The sequence below is a fragment of the Mytilus galloprovincialis genome, chromosome 2 (genome assembly GCF_965363235.1).
Source record: "Mytilus galloprovincialis chromosome 2, xbMytGall1.hap1.1, whole genome shotgun sequence".
Classification (NCBI taxonomy): domain Eukaryota; kingdom Metazoa; phylum Mollusca; class Bivalvia; order Mytilida; family Mytilidae; genus Mytilus; species Mytilus galloprovincialis.
The window spans coordinates 32,296,254-32,317,057 of NC_134839.1; the positions used below are offsets into that span (position 1 = coordinate 32,296,254).

General features: G+C 31.7%; 1 protein-coding gene and 1 long non-coding RNA gene across 2 annotated transcripts in view; both read right to left on the reverse strand.

The window, feature by feature from the left end:
- Positions 1-306: 306 nt before the first annotated feature.
- Positions 307-11,472, reverse strand: LOC143063389 (uncharacterized). The gene is made up of 2 exons (XR_012974995.1): positions 11,393-11,472; positions 307-4,545 (listed from the first exon to the last, which is right to left on the reverse strand). It is a non-coding gene; the product is annotated as an uncharacterized LOC143063389 (long non-coding RNA).
- Positions 11,473-16,287: 4,815 nt separating this feature from the next.
- Positions 16,288-20,804, reverse strand: part of LOC143063390 (uncharacterized) — a 33,377-nt gene continuing 28,860 nt past the window's right edge. The window contains exon 27 of the mRNA XM_076235513.1: positions 16,288-20,345. Within this exon, the coding sequence (XP_076091628.1) occupies positions 20,202-20,345 (144 nt within the window). The 3' untranslated portion in view covers positions 16,288-20,201. The remainder of the gene's footprint in view (positions 20,346-20,804) is intronic.

The window sequence follows — 20,804 nt, forward strand, 5'->3', positions numbered from 1 at the left end:
AGATGCAATGATTATATGGTTATGTAAAATTGCTTTAAAAAGATCACACCCTGCATCCTGGTATGGATTGTCTTCCTCATATCAGTTTCAAATATCATGGGTTGATCAATTTGTCCCCATCCCCCATCACCACTGATTTCTAACCAAAGTTGGTTGCTATCATGTTTACTTGGTCAAAGAGTTTACCAGGAGTTCTAGGATTAGACTTTTATCCCCAAAACTAGATGGGTAACTCACTGATTAGGAAAAAAGAATTAAAAATAGTTGAATGTTATTACGCTAGAGTAAATTTTTAACAAAGAAAGCCCATCTGCATGATAATTTTTATTAATAGTGAATATAAATAACATTTGAACATTAGCTTTCAAACTTTTCTGTCTTTTTTAATTCATGCCATAGCAATAGATAATTTAAAACTACAAGTAATTGAACCAGGAATTATACTGACAGACTTTATTACACAACACTTTATTTGAGAAATAATATAATATTGAATATTTCACATTCATTTGTAACTAAAAAAATCGTTTTTTTAAATTTTGATTCATTTCTCTAACAATTTGATGAAAACTTTATATAATGATTTATCAGAGACTTCATGCATGGGAATACTTAAAATCTACTGTAATTTTTTTCCAGATTTTTGACTTGAAAAACATTATAAAAAAATTTACTTATAAAAAACTGATTGTTGGGTGTTTATGTAACAGAAGTTAAGTTTGAATTATAGTCGTTCAGTATAATTTATTCCATATATCCTTAAATTTGATTTATGTGTCACATAAATATAAACATGATTAAGAAATGAAGAAAATAACAATCATTTGAGATATAATTATATATATAAATATCTGTATAATATTTAATACTAGGAACTTTACAGACATATGTTACCTACGGTATCATATAATACTATGTAATAAAATAGCTAACATAAATCACAAAAAAATACAGCTCATATTTAGGTATAAATAACTCATCATAGATACCAGGACAAAATTTAGTATATAACGCCAGACGCGCCTTAGGATGTACCTGTACATACATTCACAAAAATAATAATCATGTAAACTTAAAGTGAAATTCAACAAGGTACTTGAAAAATCCATTTTAGTCTGTGCACATTTAGATGTCTTTGAAGTACATTGTGTATCTTTGTGTATAAAACATCCTGACATACAATGACATATGGGGGGAAAAATGATAGACAATGAATTCTAACACAGTTGATCTAGTCTCATCACTGACCTAGTTATAAATGTCAATCTTACAGATTCCAATAAAACCAATTAAGATGTCCCCATAACTTCATTTTGGTAGTCTCTCCATCAATGTAGATGACCTTGGAACTATTAAACCCATGGTTTCAGGACCAAAATCAAAAGCAGTGATGTTCCTTAAATGCAACAGCATTTCAATAAGACCAATATATGACATGATTGCAACCTGTCAATACTTGAAAACAACTTATCTTCAACAAATTTCAATCAAACATGTATCAAAATCAAAAAGTTAAAATATACTTTTTGCAAATTGTGGTCATCTATTACCATTCAATCAATTTGTATAATCTGATGTCTAAAGCCAAATATTTAAAACAACCATTGGCTGGCATCCATTATGACAATCAGTTCATCTATTAACCTTTAAACCAGGCTAGCAAACAAAGGGCACAATAATTGACACTGACTGTGCATGTTATACATATTATACAAAAACTAAATTCATAAACAGCCAATTAAATTATTCTTACAATTGTTCAGAAAAGTTCTGTGACTTGTATTAAATTATCAAAACAATTGTTCAGGAAAGTTCTGTGACCAATCAAATTATCCAAATACTTGTTCAGGAAAGTTCTGTGAACAACATGTAGTTGGCCTTCCATGTTTTTTATGCAACTCAACAAATTTAACGAGATGTGGCGGTAAATCTGAATGAAATGATAACCCATTGTTTAGAATGGCATTTGATGCAAGGCACTGTAGTGTTTGGTGAGAAACTGGACACAGAGGTACTAATGATTGCTGAGAACTCTCAATGGCTGATTGCTTGCTAAAATCGGCACAATCTGGATGAGCTCCACCCTCCAAGAGAGTCTGCACAATCTCTACAGGTTTACCTATACCACTTTCTTCATTATTGTCCAACATTAAAAAGTAACAAAAATGAAGAGGCGTCATACCGACGTCATCTAAAGCATTAGGATCTGCTCCGTATGTCAACAGCAGTTTGATCATCTCCACAGATCCTGAGAATTCATAAATCATGGGACTTTTGTTGTTAGGGGACATCAGCATGTCGATTTTGTTATTTGATAATGAAGGTACAGTATAATGTAATAGAGATTGACCATATAAGTTCCTTAGATCAGTCTTTATAACTTTCTTCATAAACTCTGAAAATCTTTGATATTCTTCTGCCGTCTTTTCTCGTCTCGCCATTCTCTTCATCATAACTAGCAATGACGCAAATTCTAGAAATTTCCTTTGACACCTTGGTGTGACACAACATTCCAGGAAAAAACATTTCCATATTGCCATTGAAAGGTCAAAGGTGAGTTTTGAATGTAGACTTTCAATCAAAACAGTGTCTATCAATGGGGATATGAAATTTTTCAAGGCATTCTTTTTGTCCCAACTGGCAATGACAGATAAATTGACTTCATTTGGTAGATGCTTAACAAAATATGGATAGCTGTAAGTCACCAGTGCTGCACATTCTAATATTTTACCTTTCGCATAAAACTCATTTGCAAGAGATTCAAACGCACCCAATGTATTGAAATCTCCATATCCAATCATACGTTCATGAACTAAAGCATTTTTTATTAGAATCAGAGTATATGCTTCTATTGGTGTGGTATTGTCCTTGATATACTTTTCAACATGTGACATGAATGAGCAGACTTCTGTATTGATAGTTAAATCTGGCATTACTCCCGTTCGTACATGGGTGATGTAGCTTTGGGTCACTTCCTCTATTGTCTTTTGTGAGGTGTCTGTGAAAATCTTTGATATAACATGAGTCATATCCACAACATATGCTTGGAGAGGAACTGTGCGAGCTACCTCCTCCAGAGATATATCTTCTTCCCATTTCAATATGTTATTAGAGGAGAAGTAGGTTTTATTTCGTGTCTTTCTGAGACATCGGTGTTGCCTCAATTTATTGGCAGCATTCCAACATAGCACAGCATGTAGATAATACCTATGAGTTAGACAGTATGTCCCTATCATCTCCAAACCATTGACCTTGGCATCAAAAGGAACTCCAGGCATCTGTAAACATTTCATGTAGTATGTTATATTCCCTGTGCAGGCTAAATACACAAGTGGATGGACAAACTTCGTACATGTATTGTCTGACACTTCAGATAAACAAATATTGTTTGATTCTTTGCTGATAGTAAAAGACTCTAGCACAAAGTCTACATTGTTTTCTATGCTATTAGACTTTTCCCAGAATGGAACAACATGAAATTTCAGGAAGTTTGCTTCATTTATATCCTTGGCATTCTCGAAGTATGGATCAAAAAATTCTGACATGTGAAAACTTCGGTGAAGTATTTCATATCCAAGTACTGACATGCCATCTGCATTCCTAACACTGTAAAAGTTAGGAATTTTATCAACTAAAATTTGAAGTGACTCCTTTGAAACACCCAATGATCTATTAAAAACTGAGGTCAAGATGTAAAAGATCTGTTCTTTTGTGCATTTCTCTATAGCTCCTTTATCAATGAGCAGTTTTACAATCTCAAACTTATGAGGCATTTTCAAGGCGAGTGTTTCTTTTAGATGGTCAATTTCATCCTGGTTTTCAAAATTCTCATTTGATTTATAGCCAAACGACTTAAATATTTCTTGAGGAAACAGCTGCAAGGAAAGCATCAACATATTGTAGTTTTCTGCAAAACTTATGTTAAAATCTGCATAACATTCAAGTAAATAGTGGACAATATCTTCATCACCATTGGCCACAGCACAAAGTAATGGTCTGCCATTATGATTTTCACCATTTACTTCTGCTTGACAGTGTTCTACAAAAAACTTGACCATGTTTAGATTTGTCATTTTACAAGCTAAAGTTAGTGGCTCATATACATTCTTTTTAACTTGCATTACTTCCTTTCTTTGTTCTATACTACATACACCTAAAACGGCTACCAAATATTTCTCTGCATCATGACAAATTATGTCAGACTTTTGTGTGGCTTTGATTAAATCAAATATTTTGTGCTTCAAAAATTGAAGTGTTTCTGGTTCAACACCATCTCCGTAATTGTATGTTTCTTCACAGTAACCATAGTAATCAAAATATATATCCAAGTTTTCTTCATTCTGGGGAATATTATCGACAGTTGTGTCTACAAAACTTTCATTTTGATTATTTTCATTAAATTCAGTATCTATGCTGACTTTGGCTTTCTTTTTCCTATAGGTAGTCTTGTTGGAGGTTTCCTTTTTACATCTCCTTTTCCTTTTTGCACGTCTTGTGTTATCCATTTTATTCCAACTTTACTGTCGACACCAGCTTAACTTCATTCTGAAATGTAAATTAATAAATAAGTTGGTTTTTAGTTAAGTATTTTATATATATATCATAAAGTTTAGTCTGCAAACAAATCTTTTCCAACTACTAGCCCCAAGACCAATATTCCAGCACTTTCCTTATCTGTATAAACAAACTCTTACAAATACTTACTAATTTGAATAAAATGTTACTTGTCTGGAGCAAGTAGGTACTGTAGGTTGACTATGCCTGTGATGCCTGAGGGCAAATAATCTCCATGGAAATGAATTATACTTTTAAAGTGCATGTCATATATCAAATATCTACCAAAAGTTTTTCCCTAAAAACTGACCTTATTACGAACTTTAACAGGATCAAATTAAACTAAGCAAAAGTTTCAAAGTCAAGGAAAATGACTGAAGGGGCAATGCTAAATCATCTCCATAAAAATGAGATGTGACAAGTGTATACCAAATATTATTGATCATACCAAAAGTGGTTCCCCTTAAACTGCCGTAATCACAAAATTATAATTCACTGTTGATGCTGTCACAGTCTAAGTCTCTCTTTTTCACCTTTGTCAGAGGGGAGATAATAAGTTTAAAAGTGCTTAGTCACTAAATTCAAGTGCAGTTTAAAAGATGTACTTGAAAAGGTCCATAATTTAACTTGTTTTAAATTTTTTTTAAAATCAAACTTGTCTTAGGGGAATCATTGATCATTGGTAATATTTCTTGGGGTCGTAGACATATCGGTCAAATTATCTAGCAAGGCTTATTCTCAGGATTTAAAGACAGCCTCCTAACCAACTGAGCCCAAGAAAATCTTATAATCTTTCCAGTTATATCTGTTAGTGTTAACTTTTAGACAATGCTAATAACAAGGATCATCATAACAAATGGACACAATATGAGCACAACCCTCTTATTACCGAAGAAAAAAAACACTTTTATGTGCACAGACGGTTGGACAAACGACTGTTGTATAGTGATGACAAATAGGTTAGGCTAGCTAAACCTGATCGATTACTTTTTTTTAAGAGTTAGAATGCGGAAAATCATAAATATTTATTTGTTCAGCATGCCAATGTGTTTGCACTTGCGTGTTGGCATATAGAGACTACACGCCTGGACAGTATCAATGCAAAATTTTCAGATGTATGTTTATTTTTAAACCTTCTGTAGGAAAATAAAAATAAAAATATACAAAATAATAACAACCGATTTGAAGAAACTTTAATAAACTGTATGACAAAATGCATTCCCTTAGTCAAACCAAAGAAAAAAACAATAATACAACACCCTCCATTGTGGAATGATGATATCAGAGAAATGAAAGGAAAACTAAACAAAGTCCCAAAAAAATTTAAATTAAGAAGTACACCAGAAAATTTTGAATACGTTACAAAAGCAGAAAATGATTTTGAGATGACAAAAAAAAGATGCCCAAAATAAATGGTCTGAAGACTTGTGTGAAAAAATTGGAGAAGCAAAATCTTTAAGGGAAAAATGGTTGAATTTAAAAAAATTAACTAAAAAGAAATCTGAAAATTTAGTACATCCATTGCAAGGAAACAATGGAAATATTCTTTTCACTGAATCAGAAAAATCTAACATCCTTAAAAATACCTTCTTTGAAGGTTACCATTTAAAAGCAAATAATTTTAATCAGCAATTCTATGATGACATCACACAGCAATACATCAGCATTAGTACTTCTAATCAAGAAGAAAATACAGATAACATCAAGTACAATGATTATATGATTATATTACAATGGAAGAGTTAGAAGGATCCATTTTTAAATTAAAAAAAGAATCAGCACCAGGTCCAGACTTCTTTTTTACTGAATTTTTCATCAATGGTGGAAGCCATTTAAAATCCAAACTTTTAGAAATCATTAACCAGTCATGGGAAGAAGGAATTATACCTTTAAATTGGAGAAGAGCAAATGTCAAATTTATAAAAAAATTATATAAACCAAATTACAATTTACCATCATCTTAACTAGTCATTTGCTAGTGTAGTGGCAAAATTAATGGAAAGAATTATAACATACAGATTAGAAGGATTTGTAGAAATGAACAACATTATGGACCAAGATCAAGAAGGTTTCCGACCTTTTAGAGGTACAACAAATGCCTTATTATCTTTAACACAAGCTATTTTTAATGGATTTATCAAAGACAAAACCACTATTGTAATTCTTATCGATTTTGAAAAAACTTATGACAGCGTTTGGAGAGAGGGTCTAATGGTAAAGTTGTACAATGACGGCATCAAAGGAAAAATGTGGATGTGGATTAATGCCTTCCTAAGTCACCGAGAAGCTAGATGCATGGTGAACGATTACAAAAGTCCCTGGTTTCAAACCAGTATCGATTTGCCACAAGGATCTGTTATCTCCCCAATTCTGTTTAACATTTTCATAAAAGATATTTTAAATCTGTGTCTGCAGACTGCTGTAAGTTTGCAGATGATGCAACTTTTTGGCATTCACATTCAGATCCAAAATTTATACAAGAAAAATTGCAAAAAGATCTCAATCAAGTACTAAAATGGAGCAATGATTGGAGAATGAAACTTAGCATTCAAAAAACAGAGTACAGCATATTCAGTAAAGAAAAAAATAAAGTCCAAAATATCAAACTAAAGCTTGGTAACACAATTTTTAAATACAACCCTAATCCAGTTATACTTGGATTAAATTGGATGAACAATTAAATTTCAATAGTCACATAGAATCTACAGTGAAGAAAGCCAAAAGATCTTTAGGAATTATAAGAGAAATCAAGGGAATAGCATTAGTACCAACCAAGACACTTATTCAAATATATGACAGCTTAGTCTGTTCAATTTTTAATTATGCTAGCAGCATTTGGCAATCCATCACTTCAAGTTATCTTGACAAATGAAATGAAATACAAAAGAAAAGGGTAAGCAATGTGTTTAGATTTACCATCTCACTCATCTCTTGAAGCATTAGAAGTACTTAGAAATGCTTAGTGGAACATTACCAATAGATTTAAGAAGAGAAGAAATGGCCATCAGAGAGTTAGGAAAAATTAATTCATACAGTAATAATGTCCCAATTAAAAGAAATTTGGAAATTTGGAAAGAGGAGGAAAATCCAGAAAAATTTATATCACCATTATAGGAAAAATGTATCAACAAACAAAGACACAAGAGATACAGAATTGGTTGATATAAACAAGATAGAGAACCACAATATGAATACCAAGGTCTAGTATCAGTCATTAGAGCCCCTGTTTACTGGCGTAATACAGGCAGCTCAAAATCCAGAACAACAGCCCAAATAGAGGAAGGAAAACAAATTATCTCCGAACAACTCAAATCTCAAACACCAAACACAGCAGTCGCTTTTACAGATTGGTCATGTTTAGAAAATCCAGGCCCCTGCGATGCAGGAGCTATAATTTACATCGATGATCAAGAAGAAAAATTAAAAAGACCTGGGCTTAAATTAAAATATTGTTTGTTTGCAGTTTACCGACCGACCCTTGAAAATCCTCCTGACTGTGAAAATTTTATTGCTTTAAATTTGAAGAAATTTTTTTTAATACTTCTATTGACGCGATCCGGAACTTTGGGTCCTTTCCGGAAATGATTTAAAGTCTGGGTCAATTATGCATTTCAAGTTCGGTTTTTCTTAGCTTCCCGTCAAGCGTTCATGTGTCCATTTAATGATAAAGCACATGGAAATTGTTTACAGGTATCCATGAAGTCAGTACTTTACGCTGTCGTCTCGTGTCAATTTTAAGACAAATAACAAACAAAAAAGTTTATTAGTAAACTGTTTATACAGATTCAGGCACATGTAATGATGTGTGATGATATCATTGACGATGATACAGCGGATATTCATAACTGACACAATAACCATTCTGTCTCAAACAAATCGGGTACAGAATCTGTGGAGCCTGACTTTATGGAACCAATTTCAGTGGTTAAATAATTCGACAGCAGCTTGAAGTATGGCATATTTTCTACAAATCGTTGTGAAGACGACAAAGATGAAACCACTCCTCCGTGACTTAAATCTTCATGGATATCTGTAAACACGCCTGTACGGAGGAAGGGCTCATTTGAAATGTTAATGGATATAGATCATGCCAAATCAATAAGAAGCAACCCTAACTACACAAAGATGTAGAGAAAATGAATGGTTAGCTTGAAAAATAAATATACTCTCTCTATATTAAATCTATCTTCGATTGCAATGAGTATGCTCCTTTAGGATAAGGGGGGCTGCCCCACTCATTGCAATTATTATCTTTCTTACAATATTAAATATACCCAAACTGTGTGGCCTGTGTGAATTCAATTAAAACATGTCCTTAGGAGCTATGCTGCCAATTGTTTTATGCATTAAAAACATTTCAGTACAGACCATTTACTTTTAATGGGCAGGGGTGAAATGGATTTCACACCAAAGTTTAGATTTCTTTGGTTTTCATTAAAGCCTGGCAAAAATATAACCTTATCACATATAATTAAATATTATTAGAAATATGAAAACAGTCGAATGTCTTAATACTTTTTTTTCAAGTTGCCTTTTTTTTCAATTGAGGAAGATTCAATGGTTATTTTTTTTTTTATTAAAAATACACTCTTTAATACATTGTCTTATAAATCTTTATTATCTACATTTTTCTGATGAAAATACTCTACTCATGAAAACATTCTAGTCAAGAAGCATACATGTCTGGATATATTTCTTTGAAACAGTTCTAGTCATAATGACATTCCTTGTTTATAAGTGTTCCAGTATTTAATAATTATACCATATTTTATGTCATAAATTGGATAATGACACTATGTTAAAGTTTCAGTTTTGGTCAAAAAGTTTTTTTATCTGAAAATGCCTGTTCATTTGATGTTGGTTTTCAGCATGTCCAGTGTTTGTTGTTTTAAAATGGTTTTTTTTTCTTCACAAGCTTGTTTAAACTGTATTTTGGCTGATAAAATAAAATATTTTTCCTACCTACCGACCCTTCAGTCTGAAGGTACAGTCGGAAAACTGCAAACAAACATATTTTTAAGGTTGGCCCTGTCTCTAACAAAGTATCAATCTTGCTAGCTGAACTTATCGCAATAAAAATTGTACTGGATTACATAGAATCTTTTTCAAAAGCGCAAATTGATACTTTAACTTTATTTTCGGACAGTCAAACCACATTACATGTAGGTATCTTAACTCTTAATTGGAAAAGTGACATTTAACATCAAACCATTAACGAAATCAAAGGGAAAATAAAAAATTTAAACGAACATGAAATTTTAATCAACTTAAACTGGACACCTGCAGGACATGCCAACATAAAAGGAAATGATGAGGCAGACTCCCTGGCAAAAGAAGCTGCTAAAGAAGCAGAAACACTAGCAGTTGATGACAAAGTATTTACAAAACAAGATGTAAAAAAAGCAGCTAGAAATTCAGTTACAAAAAAATGGCAACGCAGATGGGAAAACAGTAATGCTGGACGTTATTATTTCAGATTTCATCCTGAAGTTAAAAATAAAGTAAAAAAAAGACTTCCTGTCAAAAAAAATGTACAACATAATCAACAGTTTACGAACAGGTTATTCTAAATTAAATGCATACCAACTCGGAAACCTGTGATCACTGCAAACAAAAAGAAAATGTACAACACTACCTTTTTGAATGTGATCTGTATTCAGATGCCAGAGACAAATTATTTCATCAAATCTACTTCATAACAGGACAAATTCCAACAGATTTAGACAATTTATTAACAATCAATTTGCCAAATGCAGAAAATATCACTCAACTATTAGCGGAGTACATAGAGGAAACAAACCATTTTAGTGGATAATTTGATACAAATTTCTTTTAATTTTTATTATTTTTTAATTTTTCATGTCATTTCAATTACCTGATTAACCATTTTTTTCACTTCATACATTGATTTTTTAATATGGGGACGAAGTCCCCAATTACGGTAGAAAAATCAATAAAAAAAAAAAAAAAAAAATCGGGAAAATTTCCCGAATTTTTCATTCTACTAATGAACTCAAAATCGTTAACTTTTTTTTCAGATCTAGTTCCTGTTCCGGTTTTCCCCTCATTTGCGCAGAAATCTGTCTTGTTTGCACGAGACTTTGAAAAAAAAAATTATATTTATCAGTCTAGTAAAATATAAGATTGGAACTCAATACAGTTTCATTTTTAATAATTGTTTGATTTGAAAAAAAACGTTACCTGATGGAAGCGTTTCTTTTGTTTACATTAAATATGACGTCATAACTTAAAGAACGTCACAGCTAAATCCATAAAAACAGAACCAAAATCGGGAACGTTACGGTATTTCCGTATCCTTTATTAACATGTTTGAAGTAAAAAAATAAAACATAGGCCTATACAGACTTCGTCCCCATTCACAGGTTATGCCTGCCTCATATTACTTGTATTTTTAAAGCGCAACCTACAGTATCGAAGTACAAAGGAGAAACTACATTAGTGATAATAATTTTACAAGAGAGGATAAATTAATTTACAAGAGAGATTACCCTGTCATCACGACAAAGATTGAAGATTGAAAAAAACTAGCATAATCCAGAAAAGATTTTATCTTCCTGAAACACAAAATGCATTCACCTTTTATATATCAAGTGGATGCCAGGCCTTTAAACTTTCAAATCTGCACAGATAACTACTCAGAGTAGTATTTGATTGTGTAATTACGGCCATATTTTCCATTTGATAAGATGAACCAAATTTAAGACACTCTCATTTATCAGTTTTATTGGTTTTAATTTAACAAATATGCATTTAAATATTTGTTTATATGATCAGATATTTTTTTATTTGAATCATTTTCTTATAATACTAGACGTACAGCTTCAATTTAACACATCATTTTCTTTTGTTGTTCTTTTCGCTCTTTCGTTTCCCTCTACGGGCGCAGCCATCTTTGAATCCCAAAAGAAATCCGACAGTCCCGTACCCGTCTCTCTTTTAAGGATTGTTTTTACTTTTTATGGAAACATATACGCCAAAAAGATTATTCGGAATTAATGTATTAGGATACTGGTCGTTAATTTCGTTAGTCCTTTAAAACAGTGCATTTAACTCAGTTTAACGAAACACGCAGACTTATAGGACAAACGAAACTACAACTCATGTCAAATCTGATCAGGAAACAATGTAAACTAGCCCCATTATCAAATCGCCCTACACCTAATCTTACCACTTTTTCGCCAAATCGCCGCCCCACAATCATACCCCATCTTCTTTTTTATATCTATATCAAGATATAGATAGCATTGATAATTTTGTTGTTCTTAACAAATACAGAAACATCTGAAGCTTCGGTAACATCAAGGATTTGTATAGTAATACTATACAAATCCTTGGCAACATGTTTCAACAATTTGAAAGGCGCAGCCTCTCTGCTGACAGAAGAAAAGATTCAAGATCATTAAATTTTGGTAATGCTATATGAAATGGAACACGAAACTTAATGATTAATAAACTAACTCCACAAAAAAGACACACAAAACATTCAGCTTCAAAATTCCGTCAAAAACACAGTCAATGAGAGAACAGAATTATTTTTTTTTCAAGAACTATAACGACTGGAACAAACTACCTGATAACATTGTAAATTGTACTTCAGCAGACTCTTTCAAATCTTACCTTTTACTGATGCAGGCTGAGTTAATCCCTCTATTATCAGACTTTTCACTGATTCATGCTGAGTTTACCCTTCTGATATCAGACTTCTTAATGATTCAAGTTGAGTTTATCCTTTGAAATCAGACTTCTATAAATTGATTCATGCAGACTTTTCACCTTAGCATACTGAGGTTAACCTTCTGATATCAGACATCTTACTGCTGAGTTAACCCCTCTGAAATCAGACTTCTTATTGATTCATGCTGAGTTAACCCTTCTGAAATCAGACTTCTTATTGACTCATGCTGAGGGGGACTGCTGAGTTAACCCCTCTGAAATCAAGAATCTTGATTGATTAATGCCGAGTTTCATCCTTAGCATGCCGAGTTTACTCTTCTGAAATCAGACTCTTAACTGATTCATGGGGAGTTAAACTCTCTGAAATCAGACTTTTAAATGTTTCATGCTGAGTTTATCCCTCTGATGTCAGACTTCACTGCTTCTTTCTGATTCATGCCAAGCTAACAGTCTGAAATCATACTTTTTACTGATTCATGCTGAGTTCGTTTCCCTCTGGATTCAGATTTTTTTTACTGATTCATGCTAGTTTACCAATCTGAAATCTGAACTTTACTGATTCATGCCGAGTTTACCCCTATGCATGCGGAAATGACCACTCTGTAATCAGTCTTTTTATTGATTCATGCTGATATTACCCCTCAACATGTCGAGTTCACTCCTCTGAAATCAGACTTCTTACTGATTCATGCTGAATTTACCCCTCTGAAATTAAACATTTTACTGATTTATGCCGAGTTCACTGCTCTGAAATCAAGACTTCTAACTGATTCATGGTGATTTTACACATCTGAAATCAGTCTTTTTACTGATTCAAGCTGAGTTTAACCCTCTGAAATCTGACTTTTTACTGATTCAAGCTGAGTTTAACCCTCTGAAATCTGACTTTTTACTGATTCATGACGAGTTTACCCCTCAGCATGCTGAATTTACCCCCTTTTAAATCATACTTTTTACTGATGCATGCTGAATTAACCCCTCTGAAATTATACTTTTTTACTGATTCATGCCGAATTCACTCCTCTGTATTCATACCTCGTACTGATTCATGGTGAATTTATCCCCTCAGCATGATAAATGTACCCCTCTGAAATCAGACTTCTTATTGATTCATTGTGATTTTACCCTTCAGCATGCCGAGTTGACCCACTGAAATCAGACTTCTTATTGATTAATGCTGAGTTTATTCCTCTGAAATCAAGACTCATAACTGATTCATGACTAGTATACTGAGTTTACCCTTCTGATATCAGACCTCTTACTGATTCATGCTTAGTTTACTCTTCTGAAACTAGACTCCTTACTGATTCATGATGAGTTAAACCCTTTGAAATCAGACTTCTAACTGATTCATGCCGAGTTTAATCTTCTGAAAAAAGACTTTTTACTGATTCATACCGAGTTACTTCTCTGAAATCAGGCTTCTTACTGATTCATGGTGAGTTTATCCCCTTAGAATGCTAAGTTTTCCCCTCTGAAATCAGAATTTTTACTGATTCATGCTGAGTTTACCCGTCTGATATCAGACTTCACTGCTTCTTTCTGGTTCATGCCGAGTTAACATGTCTAAAATCTTACTTTTTACTGATTCGTACCGAGTTGACTCTGAAATCAGATCTATTTTTTACTGATTCATGCTAGTTAACCCCACTGAAATCTGAAATTTACTGATTAATGTCGAGTATACCCCTACGCATGCAAAAATTTCCACTCTGAAATCAGATTTTTACTGATTCATGCTGATTTTACCCTTCAACATGTCGAGATCACTCCTCTGAAATCAGACTTTTTACTGATTCATGCTGAATTCAACTCTCTGAGATTTATTTCTTTACTGATATATACCAAGTTCACTCCTCTGAAATCAAAACTTCTATCTGATTCATGGTGATTTTACACATCTGAAATCAGACTTTTCACTGATTCAAGCTGAGTGAACTCCTTAGAATTCTGACTTTTTACTGATTCATGCATAATTAACCATTCTGCATTTAAGAATTGAATGCTTCTTTTTGTAACTTTATTGGGGTGTAAAAGCGTTGACCGAAGTACATTTTGTATGAAGCACGGAAGCGCTTCATTCTAAAAATTTGCGCACGGTCAACGCTTTTACAACCCTATGAAGCTACAAAAAGAAGCATTCAATACTTAAAATTACATTTTTTAGCTAGGATAATGAAAACACGATTTACATCAAGTTTTTATTTAATTTACCTGTGCACTTTATTATGGGACCTCATGGCATCATGAATGATAAGTTTAATTGTGTAATGCAATTGCTTACGGAATAACACGTGATGTGCAGTTAGCCAATCAAAATAACGTATTATAATGAAACATACATCTAATGTAATTATTCTGAGTTAACCTCCTTAAAAAACAGATTTTTTTACTGATTCATGGTGAGTTTACACATCTGAAATCAGACTTTTCACTGATGCATGCTGAATTTACCCCTCCGAAATCAGACTTTTTACTGATCCATGCCGAATTTTCTCCTCTGTAGTCATACTTCTTACTGATTCATGGTGAATATACCCTGCAGCATGCTGAATTCACCCCTCTGAAATCAGACTTCTTGCTGTATCATGCTGAGTTTACCCTTCAGAATGCCGACTTGACTCCTCTGAAATCAGACTTCATGCTGATTCATGCTGAGTTGATCCGTCTAAAATCAGACTTCTTACTGATTAATGTGGAGTTGACCCCTTTGCAATCAGACTTTTTCATGTTTCATGCTATGAACTGATCTGACATAAATTTTTACAGGTGTTGTTGCAGCAAAGATTTTATTTTAAGTGCTGTCTTATTTAGTAGCATTGGAATTTAAAAGTTCTAGGTCGTGTCCTTTTATTATCCCTTTTCAATGGGGATACTGTGCTATGCTATGATTTTAAGATAGTTCAATTTCCATAGTTGAGAAAAAAGATTTTTTAAATAAGTTTCTCACCAACTTGGAAAGAGAAATTTTGCACTCAGTCTGTTGCAACTCAATTACTGGTATCCTAACTGCCAATAAACCTTAAAATAACTGTCATACAAGTGAGTGGTTTATCTAGCTATAAACACAAGGTTAACACACCATTTCCTTCTGGAAATTCGTGTGCCAAGTCAGGACTATGACAGTTGTTTATCATTCATTCTGTTAGTTGATAACATTTGATTTGGTCAGTCAGGAATATGACAGTTGTTTATCATTCATTCTGTTAGTTGATAACATTTGATTTGGTCAGTCAGGAATACGACAGTTGTTTATCATTCATTCTGTTAGTTGATAACATTTGATTTGGTCAGTCAGGAATACGACAGTTGTTTATCATTCATTCTGTTAGTTGATAACATTTGATTTGGTCAGTCAGGAATATGACAGTTGTTTATCATTCATTCTGTTAGTTGATAACATTTGATTTGGTCAGTCAGGACTATGACAGTTGTTTATCATTCATTCTGTTAGTTGATAACATTTGATTTGGTCAGTCTTTCTGGACTTCCCTCAGGAGCCTGTAATTAAGTGGTTGTCGTTTGTTTAATGTTACATATTTGTTTTTTATATTCATTTTTTGTACATTAATTAGGCCGTTAGTTTTCTCGTTTGAATAGTTTTATATTGTCATTTCGGGCCTTCTATAGCTGACTAAGTGGTATGGGTTTTGCTCATTGTTGAAGGCCGTACAGTGACCTATAGTTGTTAATTTCTGTCATTTTGGTCTCTTATGGAGAGTTGTCTCATTGGCAATCATACCACATCTTTTTTTTTATATTCCCCCTTTTTGAATTTACTTTTGAGTTCAGTATTTTTGTTAAAAATTTTATTTTATAAATAATTATTTTCTATTTAAGGTCTGCTAATGAAAAGCTTTATTGGTAGCCTTTAATGGACAAGCAAGCCATTATTCCAAACCAGCTTAAAACTTGTAATCATCCCAGTTTTCTTGTCTCAAGGGTTACATATACATGTATCAATTTCTGACAATTATTTTTATCAGGAGAATTATGTGACTTACGATGAAAGGGAATAGTCTAATTAGAACAACAAAATTCAATTTTCATATTTTTATTTCTCTTACCAGTGGCTCTGACATATATATTACATTTATTTACTAACAATTAACTTCATAAAACAAATCATCAAATAATCTGTTTAGTTATTTTCACTGTAATCACATACTTGCACTGAATCATCAATTCACATTTTGGTATGGCCCTTTTCAAATGATTAAAATTAATTATTTAACTCTTACTTTAATTTCTAGTAAACCCATTTGGCTAAAACACTTTCTTTCATTCATGTTTATTAAATAGTTGTTTCAAATGTCATTAACTTTTGTCTAATTCATGGTCAGTTGGTTCTCCACAGCAGAATCCTTTCTGATTCATGCTGACTTAATACCTCTGAAATCAGACATAATACTAGTTTAATCTCAATCCATTATACCAAAATGTGAAGAGCTGTTCACTTGTAAACAGAGTGTATCAGTGAAAGAGATTAACAAAGACTAAATCAAACACATATCAATTATACATCACTCACAAGCACCTGTCTTATAGAAATCTGAAAATTCTTAAATATCGTTATATTGTTTACACTCGAGGGAATTCACAGATTTCTACAAAACAGGTTAGGATACATGTTTAAGTACTGTACAGACCACTTTAATGTAGGCAATTGTAAACACATAATAACAATTTCCTCTAACAAACTTCAAATGATGTCCAGTACTTAAAACTTTATAAAGTATAAGGAAACTCTTTGACTGTGGACAAAATGAAACTATAGAGTGCAACTTTATTTGGAAGGAAACGTTACAGGAAAGATGTACAGATTTAGATTCTTGTGATTTGAAATGTTTTAAAAAAGGTTTAAAGCATTTCTGTATTTTTTCAAGTTAATTAAAACATGAATAAAATATGTATGATAATAATGATTTATCTAAATGCTTGAGACTTGAATGATGATGATCATAGAATGAAATATTGCAAAATAAAAATGTGTATGTGTACTAATTTCATGATTTCAATCAAATTGAATGTGAAATGTATTTTTTTCACTCTGAATTCATATCATGCTTTTTTTGGGGAATACAGCAAAAAATGTAACGGTAAAAGGAAAAGTCAATTGAAATGTGGAAACATTTAAAAACATTTAAAACAACAGTTTTTGGTTCCAAATAAATACTAATTTAAATAATTCTCTAAAACTGTCATTTTTCCAAAATCAATTTTGGATACAACAATTATAATTTGTATATAATACCCACTGAAAAGATCTTTGTAATAATACTTTAAATCTTCTAAAAAACAACAGCATACGTATGATAAAATAAATGTACACAATTTTAATGACACAAATAAAATAATAAATTAAGCACTTACAATCATCGCAAACTGAACATTTACAGCAAAAATATGAGTATATACATTAATCTGAAATGTCATAATATTTTCTATTATGTATAAAAACATTCTATGTAATAAGTCGCCCAAAATCACATAAACAATTATCACATATCAAACTATGCACTTAATGAATATTTATAATTGAACACAAGCTATATTAATAAATAAGGAACACAAGTTACTCATGTATAACATGGTTACTCCCTGTTAACTATAGAAATCGTATCTATTTTTCTTCTAAAGAATATAATAATTTATGATAAATGCAATTATTTTCACACACAAAAATATAACAAGAAAAATACTCCAAAGGCATGATCATTTCAGTATGACCAATTTAATCATGTTTTTTTTGGTGAAAAGAGCAGCAGATAGATAGATATGTTTACCTCAAGGTCAGATAGATAGATACGTTTACCTCAAGGTCAGATAGATAGATATGTTTGCCTCAAGGTCAGATAGATAGATACGTTTGCCTCAAGGTCAGATAGATAGATCCGTTTACCTCAAGGTTATCTATAACTCAAATTCTTGAAAGTTTATTAAACTATAATAACACTTATAATTGAATATATTAATTCCTAATAAATGAAACTGAAAAAGTTTTCACATTAAAAATAAAGTTTGTAAACCACTGATTTACAGAAATTACAACAAATATACATTTCAAGTTCATGCACAAGTAAAAGAGGAAATCTATTTTTAATATCTAGGAAAAATATTTGGCATCTTAAATTCTATACATTTGAAAGACTTACATAACAAATTCATAAAATAACAGTACAAAAGACAGAAGAAATAATATATAATTCTTTGAAAGGCATTTACAATGTTCTACAGATATATACACAGATACAAAGATGATTTTGTCAGTACATTTAGCAAAAACAATATGCTAGAGCATACTGATTAGTGTACTGCAGATTCATTATTATTCATTAATGGATTTCATAGGTACAAGTGAACCATGAAATTAAATGTTTAAAGAATGACAAACTTTCTATTGGCTTGTATGCAAACTAAGGCAAAACCACAAAATTATATCCACGAATATGCAAATTTTCCTTAATCCACGAAAATAAATGAATCCACAGTATTCAGGAAGGAGTTAGAATTTTTCCTTTAACTAATAAAAAAAAAAAACACCATAAAGTAAAAACTGGCAAAAATACCCAATCAGTTGCCGAAGTATTACATCTTCCTTTTTTCTAGTTCTAAATATAATCATTGATTTAAGGGTTAACAATGAACTGCTAACCATTTACTTTTTCTCATTATCTAATTTTCATACAGTTTTGATTTAAAATGATTAATTATAAAGCTGCCCAGAGAAGAGAACCTTTCAACCAAATCTCATCTTGTATTTTCTGGTTCCAAATATACAATACACTACAAATCTTTAAACCTTTCTGTCGTAATTTCTGAGGAAGATATTATTTCTTCCCTTTATTTACCACATAACAGTGTATCATAGTGAAAGGGAAGAACTCTATCTATTTGAGAATCTATAAATTGAGATAAAAATGTATATTTAGGATAGAAAGCACAATAACTCTAATATGTATTATTGGAACTTCTTTCTGAATCACAAATGGGTTTAAATAATTTATATGAAATAATTACTAATGTATCAGATTTGCCACTATCTAATCATAGTGAAATAAAACATTTTATTTGTGAACAATTGCACAAATATTTCCAAGAATATATATATTTCAAGAATATACCATATATAAACAGAGATGTGAAATATAGAATAACTAGTGAAGGACATCACACAAGAACTTCACACAAGAACTTCACACCAAATACACAGGAATGTTATAGGTTTATACTGGACAAGGACAAATCAAGGTCAAATGAGTCTCCATTAATTCTTCAATAAAATTATGATATGGCACTTTATAGATGTTTAAATTTAGTTTTGGTTTAAAGGTATGTGTATTGACTTGTGTAGACTATTTAGCCATAAATATGCAATTCTAATAAATCTCTCAAAACAAAAATCGTTTGGTCTGAATATTAATCAGATTATAAAATCAGTGCTCATGTTAATAAAGTAGGTCACAGTGACATGAACATTTGTCTGATGCAATGATCTAGTGTATGGCTTTATGTTGTTTATGGTTCTACATATCTACAACTACAGTTCCATAATTCCCAATGATCATTCAAAATATATATCAACTGTTTAACATAAAATATGTAGATGGATTCTATTTATAAATGGTTTCCCTCAATACCATCAATGAATGACAAATTGTATGTGGTGACACAAAACATTGTTTGTACTTTAAACTATTGCCTTTATATATTTGTATTCAGTCTTATTTCACATTCTTACAGAAGTTCTTACTCCCGAGATCAATACAATTATACTCTGCCACTTATAACATTAACAATAAACACTGCAATATGTTCCAGTAGTGATTTGAATGAATGATGTTAATAATTCAATGTTGACAGACTAGTCCTTGAAATGGCAGATCAAGGTCAACTGAGCACTTTTCATCAATAATATGGCATAGCATATAAAAAGACTAGAAAGGACTTGATCATGACTTTGGGTACAATCTTTGTTGATTATATCGTTTTAAACCAGGTTTTGTTGCTGAAGATGAAGATATTTGTGATGGATTGAATAACATAGGCATGGAAGGTGGTCCTGACGATGGAGGAGGCATCTCTGTTGATTCAGTCTGAAATTAGAAAACAATCCTTAAGTAGGTTTTTTAAAAATTCATTTCTCTTGTATAACTCTTAAAACTTATAGAAATTCTAAAATTGTTGCCTTAATATAACATCGATAGTTTTTCTTTGTAAGGAAGAGTTTGAAATAATACATATAAATATAAATAAACTCATCATAGACATGTAATATATGTTATCTGCACTTCATAGATTATGTGTTTTTCCTGACTTCAACCCAGGGTTTTTAATGTAAACTATTAAATTTAACATCTGTCAATTTTTGTTTTAAATTTTATATATGTCGTGTACATTTTATTATTTTGTACAGGTTAATACCTGTACAAAACTGTACAAAAACTTTGTAAAAGTAATTACTTACTTGTTCAAATATAATTGTGCGAGTAATTACCTGTACAGTTTTTGTTGAGAAAAAGATAATAACTTGTACAACATGACACTTTGAGCAT